The sequence below is a fragment of the Taeniopygia guttata genome, chromosome 13 (assembly GCF_048771995.1).
Source record: "Taeniopygia guttata chromosome 13, bTaeGut7.mat, whole genome shotgun sequence".
NCBI lineage: Eukaryota > Metazoa > Chordata > Aves > Passeriformes > Estrildidae > Taeniopygia > Taeniopygia guttata.
In genome coordinates, this window is record NC_133038.1 from 8,511,395 (window position 1) to 8,527,593 (window position 16,199).

General features: G+C 39.5%; 1 protein-coding gene across 2 annotated transcripts in view; it reads right to left on the reverse strand.

The window, feature by feature from the left end:
• The window catches only part of CPEB4 (cytoplasmic polyadenylation element binding protein 4), a 38,172-nt gene that overhangs the window by 18,723 nt on the left and 3,250 nt on the right, over positions 1 to 16,199 (reverse strand). For both annotated transcript variants that reach the window (XM_012574979.5, XM_002196280.7), the window contains exon 2: positions 7,792 to 7,873. In XM_012574979.5, coding sequence (XP_012430433.1) covers positions 7,792 to 7,873 — 82 coding nt within the window. The remainder of the gene's footprint in view (positions 1 to 7,791; positions 7,874 to 16,199) is intronic.

The following is a 16,199-nucleotide window of genomic DNA, read 5'->3' on the forward strand; positions in this document are numbered from 1 at the left end:
TCTTGTAAGTGACAAGAACAATTTATTGAACCTAGTATAGAATTTATTGAACAATTTATGAGAAGGTGTAAAACCTTCCCAAATGTCTGCTGTCATGGTTTGTATCACTTTTATCCTGGACTCTTTATATGCAGCATTTCACCCCAGGAGCTCTGGTATCTGTCCACCCATCAGCAATTCCTGCACCAGGAATTCTGTCCAGGCTTTTTCCTGGATCACCTGCCTGTGACTTGCAAGAGCTGGATTTACACTGCAGGATCTAAACCTGCAGTTCCTTAAGTACAAGAATAGGTTCAAAGCAACTTATTTTTGTCTCTGGAAGGAATGATCACAAGACAGCCTGGAATGCAACATGAGGCCTTGGTTCCCTTTTTAACCATCCTCATAATTCACTCCCAAACAAGAAGGGAACAGGAACACAAGCAAGTCAACAGCAACCCATGAGAAAAGGCTGAGAAAAGTGGGATTGTTCAGCCCCGAGAAGAGAAGGATTTGGGGTGAACTCATTGTGCCTGAAGGAGCCAACAAGGAACATGGAGAGGGACAATTTCCAAGGGATGGAGCCTCAGGACAAGGGGGAATGTTTTCCCACTGCCAGAGGGCAGGGTCAGATGGGATATTGGGAAGAAATCCTTCCCTGTGAGGGTGGGCAGGCCCTGGCACAGGTGCCCAGAGCAGCTGGGGCTGCCCCTGCATCCCTGGCAGTGCCCAAGGCCAGGTTGGACACTGGGGCTTGGAGCCCCTGGGGCAATGGAAGGTGTCCCTGCCATGGCAGGGGGTGAAATGGGATGAGTTTTAAGGTCTCTCCCAACCCAGACCATTTCATGGTTCTGTGATGAAGCACACTCAAGTCTCTGCAGTGGAACACTTCCCCATTTTTCATTTTTCCAGTGAAGAGCACAGGCAGGACACTCATTTCCCAGTAACATGTGACAAAACTGTATTACACACTTCCCCACACCCAATCCAAATGGGAAGAGAAAATGAAAACATTATTTGAAAAGAATCACCATTCTCCCTGCCTGGATTCAAAAGTGCTGCACAGAACCAGGCACCAGCAGTATTTATATAAGTACATATTTATCTAAGTATCCCCACATTCCATGCACAACATTTATCCTTTCTTCATACCCAATCTGAGTGCTGAGCTGGGATTCCTGCTAATGGGATTTCTGAGTAAAGCTGAAACCCCACTCCCTGCACCTCGTTTGACATGTGCCTGTCTGGAGGCAGCACATCACTGCTCCACTCACCTCCAGCTGTGACATTCACATTCTCTGGACAGAGAATGTGAATATCACACCCAGCCATCAACACTGGAGTGGAAAAAACCTGCCCTCACAGCTGACCAATCTGCATTCCAACACACAAAGCATTAAGCCAAGGATGGATAAATCTACTCTAAAATGTGTTCTCAAATTTGTCTCAGCAATAGTTGTTACCATTCTAGCTAATGCTGGATTAGAAGAAGTGGATGCTCAATACAAAAATTCTATATGCATCATGACTCTTTCTTGAAGTAACTTAAATAACTGATGCAAAATTCAGATTTTAGTCACTCTTCGGTATAAGCAATGACTAAAGAAGTTTTGACTTTCTTAAAACCAAATTTTTCCTTTTTACACTCCCACCTCAGCACTCATCTCCTTATTTTTGCTCAAAACTCATCCCCTTTCTCATTACACCATTTCTTCTTTAACTGCAGTTTTAAGAAAAGCACTTCAGGCTTTTCTTCCTGCTTCTTTCATGCCATTTCAAGGATCACAAACATGACAGCAGAGATCATGCAAAACGTGGCTAACAAAAGACTCAAACGATTCAACATCAAGGCAAAAAGTGAACAAAGTGAGCAAAAAGCAAAAAGACAGGTAGTTTGAGCAGGGAGGCAGGAGAGTTCAGTGTCTTCTAAAACAAGGAACAGACACCACTCATGAAATACAACTCCAAATTGAAGGCAGCTTTGAAGATGATCCAGAATGGTCAGAGATTATCAAAGCAAGAATTCAGAAAAGAAAAAAAAAAAAAAAACAAACCTAAACCAAAATCTACTTGGTGAACAGTGACATTAAACAAAGCAGAAGATTAAACACACTTCTAAAAAAAAAGGGATGGAATTAATTTCACGAGGCCACAAATATAAAAAAGAAAGCAAGAAAACCTTAGAAAGGTTTTAATCAGATTAGCAAGGCTGCTGTCACGGCATTCAGAACGATTTTGTTGGCTGTACCACTTCTGAAGAGCAAATCACCGAGTTAGACATGAAAATATTCAGCACTATTTCAATGTTTTGCTGTGTTTTAAAGAGCTCTGACTGCCACATCATTTACAGCACATACATTCCAAGGAAATATCTTGTCTGAGAAGTATGAGAGGCATTTAATTTTCCATGCAGGCTCTGGAGATGGGACAGCATGGCAAGGGGCCTGGGACAAATGACTGGACAGAAAAACACAGGTCTGCTCCAGTGAATTGCACAGGAATCCTGCCACTGATGCCCAAATTGGATTAAGATCAGAAAACCGTGGGATTTTTGTACTGCTCTGAGGTGGCAGCAAAAGGAATTTCCTGGTCTCAAAGGGTGGTTCCATCAGTGCTAAATGGCTCCGTTTTGGACAGAGCATAAACCAAGGTTCCCCACCTCCAAATCCTGCAGAGTTGTTTGATGATTGTTGATATGTGCCTTGTCAAAGCCAGCACTTCTCTAACAGACAGGTATTATCAGAAAGGTTCAGCTGCTCGGTAATTCTTGTCTGGCCCCATCCCCTGACACCCCCTGGAGATATTTATAGGGATTAATGGGATCTCCTCTCAGTCTCCCCTTCTCCAGACTGACCAGGCCCAGTTCTTGGAGTCTCTCCTCACTGGAGATCTTTCCTCCCTGTGTTCTACCTCAGGCCAATTCCCCTTTTTTTTTTTTTTTTTTTTTTTTTGCAAGTTTCATACATGATTTTTTTTCTTCCCAATCTGCTTTTACTTTTCTAATCCTCACCAAATCCAGCACCTCTTCTGAATAATTTCATTGAAGCCACAAACCCAAATATCCATTTAAATGACTGGAAGTTTATGAGGTAACGAGTGTAAAATCATACATTATGTATGGTTTGTATCCATTACTTCTGTGGCAGGTTCAAATCCAATCTGTGAATCTGATCTCAGTGTTGATTTATACAAGATTTTAGTCCCTTCCTGTTGCCCAGGTGATTTCATTCTCTTACAAGATTGTTGGCTGTTTCTAAACAAAAGCTGTGATGAATCCCAAACATTGGAAAGGCAAGGAGAATTCAACAAACACTTCACTTAATTTTTAATTAAGATATTGAGTATTGCCCCCAAATTTTGAATATTAGCTGCATTTTGAAAGAAAGTAGGCCCTTGATTGTTAACATTTTAGAATATAGAATGGCAAAAGTTGTAATATTTCTACTTTAACCCACCTGAAATCAGTGGATTGCAACAGGAATGGGAACAACTCATTTCAAATAGAATTCCCACAGAATTTCCCCCATCCCAGCTCCCTCAGCATGGGCTGGAGTTCAGTGCTATTAGACCCAGTTCTGCAATATTTTGACATAGTAAAACAATTAATTTTCCTCTTAATTAATAGGCACTCAGGTCTGCAAATCCCATTAGCTCTTCCTGGCATAGGAGGTAAAATTCAGGAATATCCTGAGAGTTAAACATTCACACAGTAACTCATCAACAGTTTCCAAAGAAAATTAAGGCAAACCTGAACAACCTGCAGCCTGAAAGGAAGGGTTTGTACATTTTATTTGAAGCTGGATACATTAAAAAATTGCAAATAAGTAACCCTTAAGTTCTGGCCAAGGAGATCAACCCCAAAGTCTGAGGTGCAACCACCACAGCAGCTATAAAAAAACCTCAAAATCTATTATTTTACATTTTAAAAGAGGTCAGATTTTGTCCTGTGCATATATAAAGGACCTTAAACTTCTCTAAAGAGAACTGGGACTGGTTCTCAGCAGGTTCTCATTAATATTCTGGATAACACAGAAACCCAAATATCCCATTCTACTCCATTAATATAAATATGCTGCATAATCCATATGGCTTGAAAAAAAACAACCAGTTCAGATTCTTATACAATATTCAAAAAAGCTCTCAAAACTATTTGGATCCCTTTCATCAAAGAACATTTTATAAGGTTTACATATTTTTTTCAATTTTGCCATGGTTTTTCAGGTTAATATTAAGGGGCTGATGATTTAAAAATACAGCTTGGTCTCTCCACTTGCTCAGAGAAATCCTGAATGGTACAACTTCGCAGCATTCTGGCTTTTCAAAATTAAAATTTAGGGCTGTTCAACTTTGCTCCACTCCTAAACCCTTCCCTTTGGTGCAGAAGTGTGTTTAGTTTTTCAGACTGTGTCACAGTCACAGAATTCCTGCAGACACTGAGCTGTTCACACCCAGATTTTACAGGAGTGCTCTACAGTGCTGGAAGCAGATGTCCTGGCACCTTGCATCATTTCCAGGCAATAACCTGATATTCTCAGCTGAAATATTGTATATTGCAGTAGCAAACCAGTCGTAAAGCATTTAAAGACATTTCAGTGTCACTTAACAAGGAAATATTTAGTCAATCTACTGCTATTACAGTAATGCTCAAATTGCCATCTGGAAGACCCAGATTCAAAAATCAGGCTCTGGATCCCAGGCTCAGCTCAGGGAGGCTGAGTACATTGTAAAGAAGATGCAATTAAGTCTCCAGGGAAAGGCTTCTGCAGGCTGACATTGGCTGTGCAGCACGCAGCACACTCACTGGGCTGGATAAAAATAACATATTGAAATGGCAGCTGCTCAGCAAAGGAAGAGGATTTGAGCAGGGATAAAAATATACCTTAAAAGAAGGGGAGAAAATGGTAAAATGCCTACTCAAAGCATTAAAAGGTAATACGGAGTGTACTGAATCACTGTAAGATTCACCTTTTAACCTCATGCAGAAAATATTATTTATTTCATATGGCAAGACAACCTAAGAATATAATTATTAGTGACCTAAACAAATCCCACAGGCTAGCACAGCTTAATCACCTCAGTCACGAAGAACACACTATGGATGGACTTTGTTACATTTGGAAGAATTCCTACTTCTGATTTTATTACAGAATTCCCAGCCTGAGGCTCTGAACATATCATTTAAAGATGGAACTGATGTTCCAGAGACAGCAGGTTCCAAACTGTGACTGATGTCTATTATCATGCCCATTCTCCCAGTTGTTTTGAAGGGGTATTTTACACAGTTCCCCTTTCTCTGGCAGTTCATGACAATATCAAAGGGGTGCTGTTAATGTTACACACTAAACTCATGCTGAGGCTGGATTAAACCTCTCACAAGATAGCAGTGAGACCTATTAGATCATCTGAATTATTTCCATGCCATTCTGAGCTTGCTCTCCACAGTGTGTTTTATTACTGTCTTGTCCAGGCTATTTTTAAAGTCTCAAACCCAGAAGCTTTTCCTTTCTGAGAGTATCCAACTTTAGTTCAAAGCACTGCACGCACTGATTAACCCATTTAAAATGCAAACTGAAAAACTTCTGGAGCTGCTGATTTAAATGCAGGTGTTTGAAACAGCAAACAAGATTTGAGCTGACAGCCATAATTTGTCCTATTTAAAGATTTCTATATCCGAGGGTTAAATAAAGATGGGGCAAGAAAAGAGAAAAACATGAGACAGGATCTGTGTTAGCAGATGGAAAATAAACACAAAGGGCTCGTGATCAGCAGCCCCACTCCAGGCCTGATGTGGAATGTTTTGTCCCAGCAGTTTACAGTTTTTTTCCAGCTGTATCAGTCGGTTTAACTAAAGGTATTTCCTCTCCTTGCAGACCCCACCCTACTCAGGGATGATCTCTGCAGTTACCAGGGCCCGGCGGATGCTGGGTTGAATAAAGATCCATTCCTTAAATACCCGACAGGAATTAAGTCACTGAGAGCTGTGCCAGAGCAGCACAGCCAAATTCAGGCACTGCACACTTCACTGGAAGCAAAGTTCATGTACTTGCTGAGGAGATCCTTGAAAAATGAGGCTTCACAACAAAATACTTCATGGAGAGTCACTTAAATGTCTCATCTGGGCTGTGAGGCTCTTTCCTGTACAGTTATATAACTGTTAACTGTGAAACAGAATAATTCACAAGGAATCTAAGCAATAATTCCAGCCCAGGACCTGACTGATATCCCTGGGCTTCAATCAGTCTGAGACAAGGCACACAGAACTTTGAAGAAGCCACAGATGACTTTGTAGAGGGGATTAACACTCAGGCTGAAGCAGGAATTAATGCGTGTCAGAACTATTTGTATTCCTTGCTGACATACTTATTCCATCACTTTTAAAACATGCTAAGCACTCAAAAAGAAATATTTCAACTGCAAAGAACCTTTTCAAAGCATTTAAACCAAACATCAACCTACTTTCAGAAGTACCCTTGCTTAGCAGCTGCCCATAAATACATAGGAAGCTGACTTTGTTAAACTCAGATTTAAAGGGAGATTTTATTTGTCCCATGGCCATGTCACCTGGGGCCAGATTTCAGAGCTGTAACCTGGTTTGGGAATGCCTGGCAGCTGGACAGATGGTTTGGGGGCAAATCCCAGGTGCTCAGTGAAGGAAGAGCACCTCACTCTTGGTTCTATATGTAATTCTGGGGCCATAGAATGTTACCAGACAGAACATAAACCAAATAAAAGCTGTTAATACTTGTCATTAATAAAAACCTGGTCCCCATTGCATAAGGAGGGAAGGTATTTTGGGATTTTAATTCACTTGGCATCAGTTTTATCCACATCAGGCTCTCCCTGTTATTTCAACAGGGAAGTATTTTGTGGTGTTTCTCACCACACTGAATTTCTGCACAGCTCTGGGGATGGGAAACTCGAGTTGCATTTCCCGACCACAGAGAAGGCAACAAACACAAGTTCTTGCCAGTTTATCAAAGGCTGCTCTTCTGAGCAAGAATCACCATTACAACAAGTCAGATTTCATTACCACCACAAGCCTTGATATCAAAAGGAATTTACTTGCAGAAACCACAAGTGCAGGTTTGTTTTTTTTTTCGTGGTCTCATGACTGGTAACAAAAGTGAGTGGTTAGATAAGGAGTGTGTGTGAGAATTTAACTACTCCACTCATACATGTAACCACTGAACTGCAATGGATTACTCATCCTACAGGACATGAAACTACAGCTCTGAATTGTTGACCATAAGCAGTTTTTATTCAGACAAAATTATGTGCAGACAATACTTTGAATACTTTGTAAGCTGAGGTATTTCCAAAGCACAACTACCTTTGCCAAAAAAACAAAAGGGAAAAAAAAGAGATAAATCCCAAATGCAAGTCACTTCAATTTTCCTCTTCCTCTCCCAATGGTTCCAAAAAGGTAAAAAAAGATGAAATTCTTTTTTGCTCAAAAGAACATGGATAAACCTTATTCTTTCCCAAGACAGAAAAAAAACTATGACTTCATCAAGAAAACCCTGTTAGGCAAAAATTTACTTCTTGCTGAGCTGCAAAAGATTCCTGAAGTTGATCAAAACCCCTGGGAAAAAACACAACAGGTCAGCCTGTGTTTGTGTTCTGCACTGCTCTGGACCAGGACAGACACCCTGAGTGCTCCTGTGCTGAAACAGCTTCATTCACACACCCAAAAAAAGCCATCAGGTGCACAAGGGAAATTCACTTTTCCTACCCAAAACTGGAGCCTCTTATTTTCAGTAAACCCCTCTCCCCATGTATTTGCTGCAGGAAATAGTCTGTGTCTAAATTTACCTTTCAGTGAATCATTTTCAGCCCTCATTATGTCAATTAGGGAGTTCTCCAGTGAGTGCATGTCAAAAGTCCTCGTGCGATCCTGCAAGCAAACACAAACAGAGCCAGTGTTAAACATGAGCACCTGAAACTCAAAAACTTCCAACTTCTACATAACCACAGCAGAATTAAACAAAAACCATGCATCAAAGGATAGAGGAATATTAAACATTTCCTCTGATATAAGAATATTAAAAAATACAATATTATTAAATATGAATCTGATCTATGATAATCTAATAATAACCAATGAAGTCTAATACCAATTTCTCCTTCCTATTAACCAAAGCCATCATTTTACACATGCCCAGGTCAGACTTTCTCAACCAAACAATCAATTCCACATCGTACAAATCTGATGTTATACAAGCAAAAAACAACATAAAATACCCTGGCACTGCTTTAATTTAATTAGCAAATTCCAAATAACTGAAATTTCTTGCAATCTCTGAAATCTTTACAGTATCATAAAAGGTCCCGAAAGGAGGAAAAAAATCACTCTAATTCCCATTATTATTCACATATCCATGCTTTCTGTGTATTTATACATTTGGAATTTGATAGAATTTTATACAATTACATTAATCCACCCAGATTTTAATTTTTTTTTTTCTGTCCAAGAAGCTCTCTACCATCACCTTTAAAGATTTTATTTGATTCCTGTTCTAAGGAATCCCCTCTGAACTGAGCTCAAGCATTGTGAAGTCTCTGTTCTAACAAGAAAGAGAAATTTCGGACATTTTTGCTCTTGACTCCTTCTCCACAGCTCTTGTTATTCCAGCACCGAGTGTGTTTTTTGTCCCTAACACTGGCTGTGAAGCTAAAATTTCTCCAAAGCACACAGATCCAGCTTGGAATATTTTTAAAGGCAGTGGTGAGTTATAAAGCGCTTTTTTTCAGTGCTGAAACAGCAGAGATTTGTGTTGCAAGGGCCGCTCCTGATTTCACTGATCCCTCATTCTGGACTTTAAATACCTCAAACTATTCCAAGAGCAGGAACTCACCAGCTCCTGATCCATTTCCAAGTTGTAAATTACATTCTGATCACTAAAAAATACCATTTTTCAATCGAATTTCCTGGTATTTTTCCTCTGTTCAGAACAGTTTATTACTGAGACAGAACAGGCCACGTATTCCAACCCGGATGTGCTGTGTCTCAAATAGCATTAAAAAGGCCAGAGTTTGGAACCAGTTCCTTTATTAAGTCTAGCAAATATCAAATTTGCTATAAAAAAGCACAGCACTGCCCTGTCTCCCCACAGGATTGATTTCCCTGGTCATTTCTATTACAAGATAATTGAGGCACCTTAGAGAAAATATCAGGAGCATTTAAAATCTTAAATTCAGTGGTTTTTTGTCATAGATTTCCTACAGTTTTCTGTTTTTATAGATTTCCTACAGTTTTTTTTTGCCTGTCCTAGCAGATTTAATTTATTGGTTGGGTTTAAGCATTGCTACTTCTTATCTATTTCAAACTCTAGTTACATTAAAATCACTTAGCAGTAGTGAGTACAAGGTTTTGGATCCATTAGGATCCAACAGTAGATTAACTCAGGCATGGATATTAAAAGGCAACCTCTGCATTTCCAGCAGTCCTCACAAAATGACAAAAATAACCTAAAACACAGGTGGGAGCATTTACTGAAAACCTGATGTCCCTCAGCAGCTTCTCCTTCCTGAATTCTTGTGTTAACCTCAAGCCCACCCCATGAACAGCTACAAAACTCGAATTTCACAAAGTGCAGAACCTCAGTAATTCCAAATCTTTGTGGAATTGTGGCACTTCACATTTCAGTTGTCTGAGAGACACAAAGGAAGTGACCCAGGCCAAGTAATTCCCAGTTTATTGCGCTGAGCACCTGAGCCTGAAGCAACTCTCCTCTCTAAAATATCTGTGTTATGTTGGCTGAGCTGGAGTAACAAAGGGTTTGCTGCAATGCTCATTTTTAATACGGACAACAGAGAATTTAAACATTTGAAGGGGAAAAATGGAATGGAACTGGTTGGCTCACAAGGAAGTGCATTTTCCAATGGAAGCTTTTGGTGCTGAGGAATTTATTTTCCTTTCCAAGTGAACCACAGGCTGTCCCTTTTCCAGGGTGAGGTCCATAAGCTGCAAATCACACTGCAAACACTTTAAAACACAACCCTGCACAGCGATACAACAAATTAACTGGTGATATTCCCACCCAGAAAAAGCAGGAATGGCTAAAACTTGGGATGGATAAGGAAGACACTGTACATCTACCCAGTGAAGATGTCAGGCCTAAATAAATAAAGTCCAGCCAAGGTGCCAAGCTCAGCTGGGTCACAGGTTTGCTTATTGCTAAAAAAAATTCATTTGGTTGATTATTTGCCCTGACAGGTTGCACATTACTAGAGAAAATCACCATTGGTAGTTTTGAGAATTTTTATACAAACTAAAGTCTTTTTTTATGGTCAAATGTCTTTGAGAACAGCAGCACAGTTTTCATAAGTCATAAGTCTTATCCTGCAAGGCATTTTACCAGAACCATATCTGAAATATATCCATTTATTATGCATCTACAGAAAAAATAATGGCTGGTGAAGGTTAGTGGGAGTGGCCAAACCCCTGAAGAAATGCATAACTCTGCATTTCATCCCAAAAGCTCTAATCCAAAAATAGCTCTAATCTAAATAATAGCTAATCCTTCTAATAGCTCTAATAATTCATCCAAAAATAGCTCTAATAATCGAGATATTGACCACAAACCAGTAACTAAATGTGAGCTTTTCTCAGATACATATTACTTATAAAGACATAACTTAGGGAAAAAATGTTTTCTTTAAAAGATTTCATGTAGAGAGAATTAATAACAATATGGTGATGGTTTTAATGACATAATTCACAAAGTTATAGTGCTTTGGAGCAGGATTGCTACTTTACACTTATTTATCGATGAAGAAAATATACAGGGGTAATGACTACCCTGGACTAAAGCAGAGTATGTACAATTCAGTAAAAAAATGTGGCAACCACAGCCTGATATTTTTTACCTGGGTGCCAACAGAATTTGGCTTTACACAAGTTTGTTTATAGCATCTAAAAAGTTTCTTTATCAGAGCGCTCAAAGGCTACACACTTTTACCCTTGGTAAATAGAACTGAAGCAGACACACACCAGGTAAACACAAGGCCACAATAAAAAAATCAAAACAAGAAAACCCAAACAAACAAAACACAAGCCAAATTAAACAAACTAAACCCACAAAACAACCAAAAAGAAAGAAATCAACGTGCAGTCTTAATACATGACTATGTTTAAATTTTAAGCCAACGTTTCAGAAGACCTTTATTAAACATAATTTGGAATAATCAGTGCTGTTTGCACAATGTACAAGAGGTGACAGCCTGCAGATCTGGTGAAAAATGAGTTATTGAGCCTGTAAATGTCTATAATAACCAACAAACCACTTCTGGAATCTACAAAAAAAATTAAATTCTAATCCCTATTCCAACTTTATTTTTCATCTCTATTTATATTTCATCCCTAAAAGAAAGTCACTTAGTGCATAACATGTATGATATACACTGGGTTATCCTCCCATGCAAAAGAAATTCCACAGGAATTTTTCCTGCACAGGAAGATCGTACTTTGAATTTGAAGATCCCACACATTAATTCTCTGCACATCAGAAAAACGCACACTTAATTTAACTATTAACTCTTTATAGAGTCACTATATTTAGTCTGCACCCACAGCATTACCATCACCTGAATAATTAAGATACCAGAACCTGAGAGCACTTCCCAGGATGGGCCTCCCAGTGGTAAATCCCAAACTGCACCAAAAAATCAACTTGCTGGTAGCTAAGGCTGGGCCTGATAATTTAAAATAAGGTTGATCTGAATTCCAAGGCATCAAGAATAATGCAAAAGATGTCACTGCATCAAGCAATTTATTGATCAGCATTTATGGAGTAGGTGTAGTTGTAAAAGTGGGGCTTGTTTTAGACATTTACATCTTTGTCAAATCAGAACATTTGTGCAAATCAAAAACCTCACAGCTATATTTGTACCTTAATTACAGCAGGAGAAGACTGAAACTTTCTGTTCCCATTTCCCACAACTCCAAAGCCACATATCTCAGGCACAGGGGAGCGAGTATCACCATATTTATCATCATAAATACAAGTTCCACACTTCTCTTTCAATTGCAACACAAATTTGGACTGGATTTTGCTTCTGGGGAAGCTTCTCCTCTTTCCCAGCACCCTGCAAAGCTGTATTCCAGCTCCCAGTCCAGTATCCAGTGAATTAAAGGCTTTGAGTAAACAGGTTTTTCCTGAAAGGATGTTGCTGTATTCTGCCCAGGTCATCTTTTATAGCTTCACCAGGGAACACTAAGAGTGAGCTGGAAAAATGAAGTGGCACAAAACACAAATTTTAGTCCAACTTGAACTTCTTAAGTGTTAGAAATGACAAACCTTTACTGGAAATGTTTGTAACACGTGTGTTTCTATTTTAGCTGCACATTAGTTTATCATGTATCTTCCAGAATGATTTTCCATAATATCTTGCATTTTCACTTCTTGCTGGGCTGCTAAGTATGCAACTTTCAAAGCACAATGCTTAATAAGAGTAGTCCTTTTAATCTTAGGAAAAAGACAAACATAATTCAAATAGCTTCTTAACAAAAGCTCTCTTTAAACAGAAACCCTGAGGTCAAAAACACACAGGAGGGCCAAAGCCCAAGTATGAACGTCAGTAGTAAGTTTATAAAACAAGAACAGTGTTAACTTCCACAGCACTTAACTTGTTCATGTCATACCACATTAGAGTGCTGCTAATCCCACAGATCAGTAGCTGTGGGGAGCAGCACACAAAATACTAATTACTGCACAGCTGATGGAGTTACACAAAAATGGGGGAACAGGTTAAAAAACCCAGCTTCAAGGATTTGCTCTGTTTTCAAATGATACTTTAAATTATTGGGAATAATTGCTGTTGCTAGAATAAAAAAATTAAATTCTGCAAAACGAATAAGCTCTTTTTGTGCAACCAGTCATAGTGAGTTATGAAAAGGTTCCTCAAATCTAAATATTAACATGAAGAGGAGTAGTAAAGAAATTTATTTGCAAGATCCCTTCAAGAGGAAAGTTTGGCAAATGCATTCAAGAGGTTATTTTTTTTAACTCCAGCTCCCTGTGAATTTGTTTAATGCACTTATTAAATCAGGCCATTTCTATGGGCAAACAAATGCTGACGTAGAGGTCGGAATTCAAACACGTTTTGTAATCACGAATGTGTTTTCTCAAACATTCCATATCTGCCTGGGGGAAGAGCAAGTCTCCCTGGCACAGGCCTGGCTGGATTTGGAAGGGGTTATATACCTGGAAACTAGCCACTGGGGAAGAAAGGAAAAAACATTTTGAACAAGTGGATACAATGAACTGCTCTCATGTACAAAATTCTTTGAAATGGGCAGTTATTTTCGAGCCTGATTCCAGGAAGAAACACAAATTCCTTTTAAGCATTTTTACAGAAAGCTGAGCACTATTGCTTCACTTGCTTGTGCCTTCAGAGAGCCATTTAAAAAAACATCATCACGCACTGAAGATGAGATCTGGAAAGCTGGAAATGCCTATCAAAGCAAGATTTATGCATTGCATAACAGGCAGGATGTTCCACTCAGGAGGAAGTGCAAGTACACAGCCAAAGGAAAGCCAAAACAATCTTGAAGGCAGCGCTGCCGTGAAACGCAATTACTGAGCACCAAGTTTGTCAGTGCTGCTGGGAGAGAAGGACAAGGAATTATTCTTAAAAATCACTAACTTGGTAAGGTGCCACAGTCACACTCAAAGCATTTTCATATATTAATTCTCATAGAAGGTCGTGAGAGCCAAAAGACTCTGCTTTTTGCTTTTTAATTTGAATTCAGGAACCATTTTTTCATTTGGAGACCATTTCCTTTTCAAACGAACACACAAAGAACAATGGCTTTTCTCTTTTCAAAAGATCTTTGAAGGGGGGAGCCTGCCCAGTGGCTAAACTACAACATCAAAACTTAATTTCATTAACAGATCTGGTTAAGTCTTCTCTGACCTTGCTGCCAGTTCCATCCCTTTAAGAGGTTCCTACAGACACTGTCATTTGGGAATTGCAGGAGACAGGATTCCAAATGGAAAACACTTAGAGCACAGAGCACAGGGTTTGCATGCAGCTCTCAGTGCCAAGGCAAGGCATCATCAAATTGCAAGGTTATCAAACTGATCACCACAGTATTTTCCTTTCATCTGCACCATTTGGAGCACCCATTTCATCCCATGGGCAGGGATGTTTGAAGGAAGCAGGAGTTCATGTCAGTGGCTTATAGGGAAATTATGGGATCCCATCCTTTCCAAAGAGGAAAAGTCTTACTCGTGGTCATCCCAAGATTTCCTTCAAAACACAGCCAGAATCCTGTGTGCCACCAGGCTTTGGAATAGATACAACCTCTGAGGAAAAGTAAAAAAAGCGATCCCTAAATATTTGCAATTGCTGGTTTACACTTTGCTTTCTAAAGAAACTCATTTTCACTAGATTGCAGCATCACTTGTTAATGATTTAAGCAGCAAAACATAAATATTAAATGAAAGGGATTGTTGTATCAAATTACTCCATTATGTTGCTGCAGCAAAGACAGCTTTCAATTATTTCCTAAACAGGAATCTAAGAAGATTCCAGTAACAAAATAGCCTTGTCCAGTACATGATTGCATCAGCAAGGATACTTCAGGGGCAGAGAGAGAGAGAAAGAGAGAGAGATAAGATGCATGAACACAAATATGTAATAAGCAAAACTCTGTTTTGAGTCAGGAATGGAATCAGCATAGTCAAGAAAAAAAATAAAAAGACATCAAAGGTCAAATTTTACATCATCTGTTTCCAGTGATTCAAAAATTCATAGTGCTTTCAACACTCAGCTGAAGTGACCAAAGGAGCTAAAGATTTTATACAAAAGAAAAAAAAGTTGTAATAAGCGGTTGTCCAAGATGGCTTCAAAATTAATCTGCATCTTTCTAGGGCTGCAGTGCTGAAGTCCTGCTCTGCTGCTCTGCCCTTTTCCTCACAGAAGTGATAGGAACAAACTGGAGAGCACTTCCCTCCACACTTTCCTTTTCTTGGCATGAAGGAGTGTCAGACTTGGTCTTGACATGTACAGCTTCATCAGGGTGTTTATGTAAACAGACACCAACATGCTACACCAAAGTGATTTCTTTACCATGATCAAACTCCGTGTGCCTGCTATTCTGTGTCTGGAACACCATCCAGAAGTCAAGGTTGACTTTGCCAGTTCCCTGAAATTTCCTTGATGCCAATCCAAGCACATTGCTCTGCCTGTGTATATATTTGGGGCTTACACACAGCAGCAAGGACACACTTGATCTCATTCTGTCACTCTCAACATCAGCTACGTGTCAGGGTACAGAGTGAATCAAACCGTGAGCCAAGGCTCGCTGCAGTGAGGCTGAAAAAAGACCAGCTCCAGCTGGGTCCCTTTTTCTAATGGTTTCACTGGATAAATTTGGTATGCTGGACATGGCTTCATCATATTAATTATAAATCCTGACATTAAAATAAATTATTACTCTGCTTTCTAAATTTAGAAGGGCTCTACCTGATACTGAACCAGTCAGTAGCACTGCAGTAGGAAAAAAAGGCTCTGAAGGAAAGTTATTGCCAGCAGCTGCTGTGCTGTCAGCAGGGCCTGCACACCACCAAAAACCTGCAGTCTGCAAAGAACCCAACTATCCCCACATCCACAAAGTCACTGTTACATGTATTTCTGGTTTTTTACATCATGAGACACATTGCACAGTTTGTATCTTTGAAATTGTATTTAAGTAGGTCACCCCCGTTCTTGCAGCATGGCAAGAAATACTGCAATCACGTTGAGAATTTTACTTTTGCCCTCATTTGAAGAGCTTGAAAAACAACCCTGGAAATGTAAAAGAACTCTTGGGTCTTTTAATTCACCCTAAAGGAGTTTACAAAAGGCACACACACACATAAAAGCTGGGTTTAACTGGTGGTCAGATGAAAAGAAGGGGACTTCTGGTTTAATTCCTGCTGCAAATTAGGTTCAACATTATACAGTTCTTTTCAAATTCATAACAAGTCAGCCCAGAAGGAGAGGCTGAGCTGCCAGACAACCTGCCTCCTGCCAGGAGAAGGCCACAGCAAAACATAGGAGACCACCAACTGATCTCATCCACATCTATTTTTAGTGCTGATTTAATGGCCTGTAACCAAAATTTGCTGCCATTCCTGAGGAGAACAAACTGCACTGATTAGCATTATTTGTAAAAAGCAAAATTTCCCCCCGAAAAATGCTACAAAAATTATGTTGCACTGCAACCCATGTGA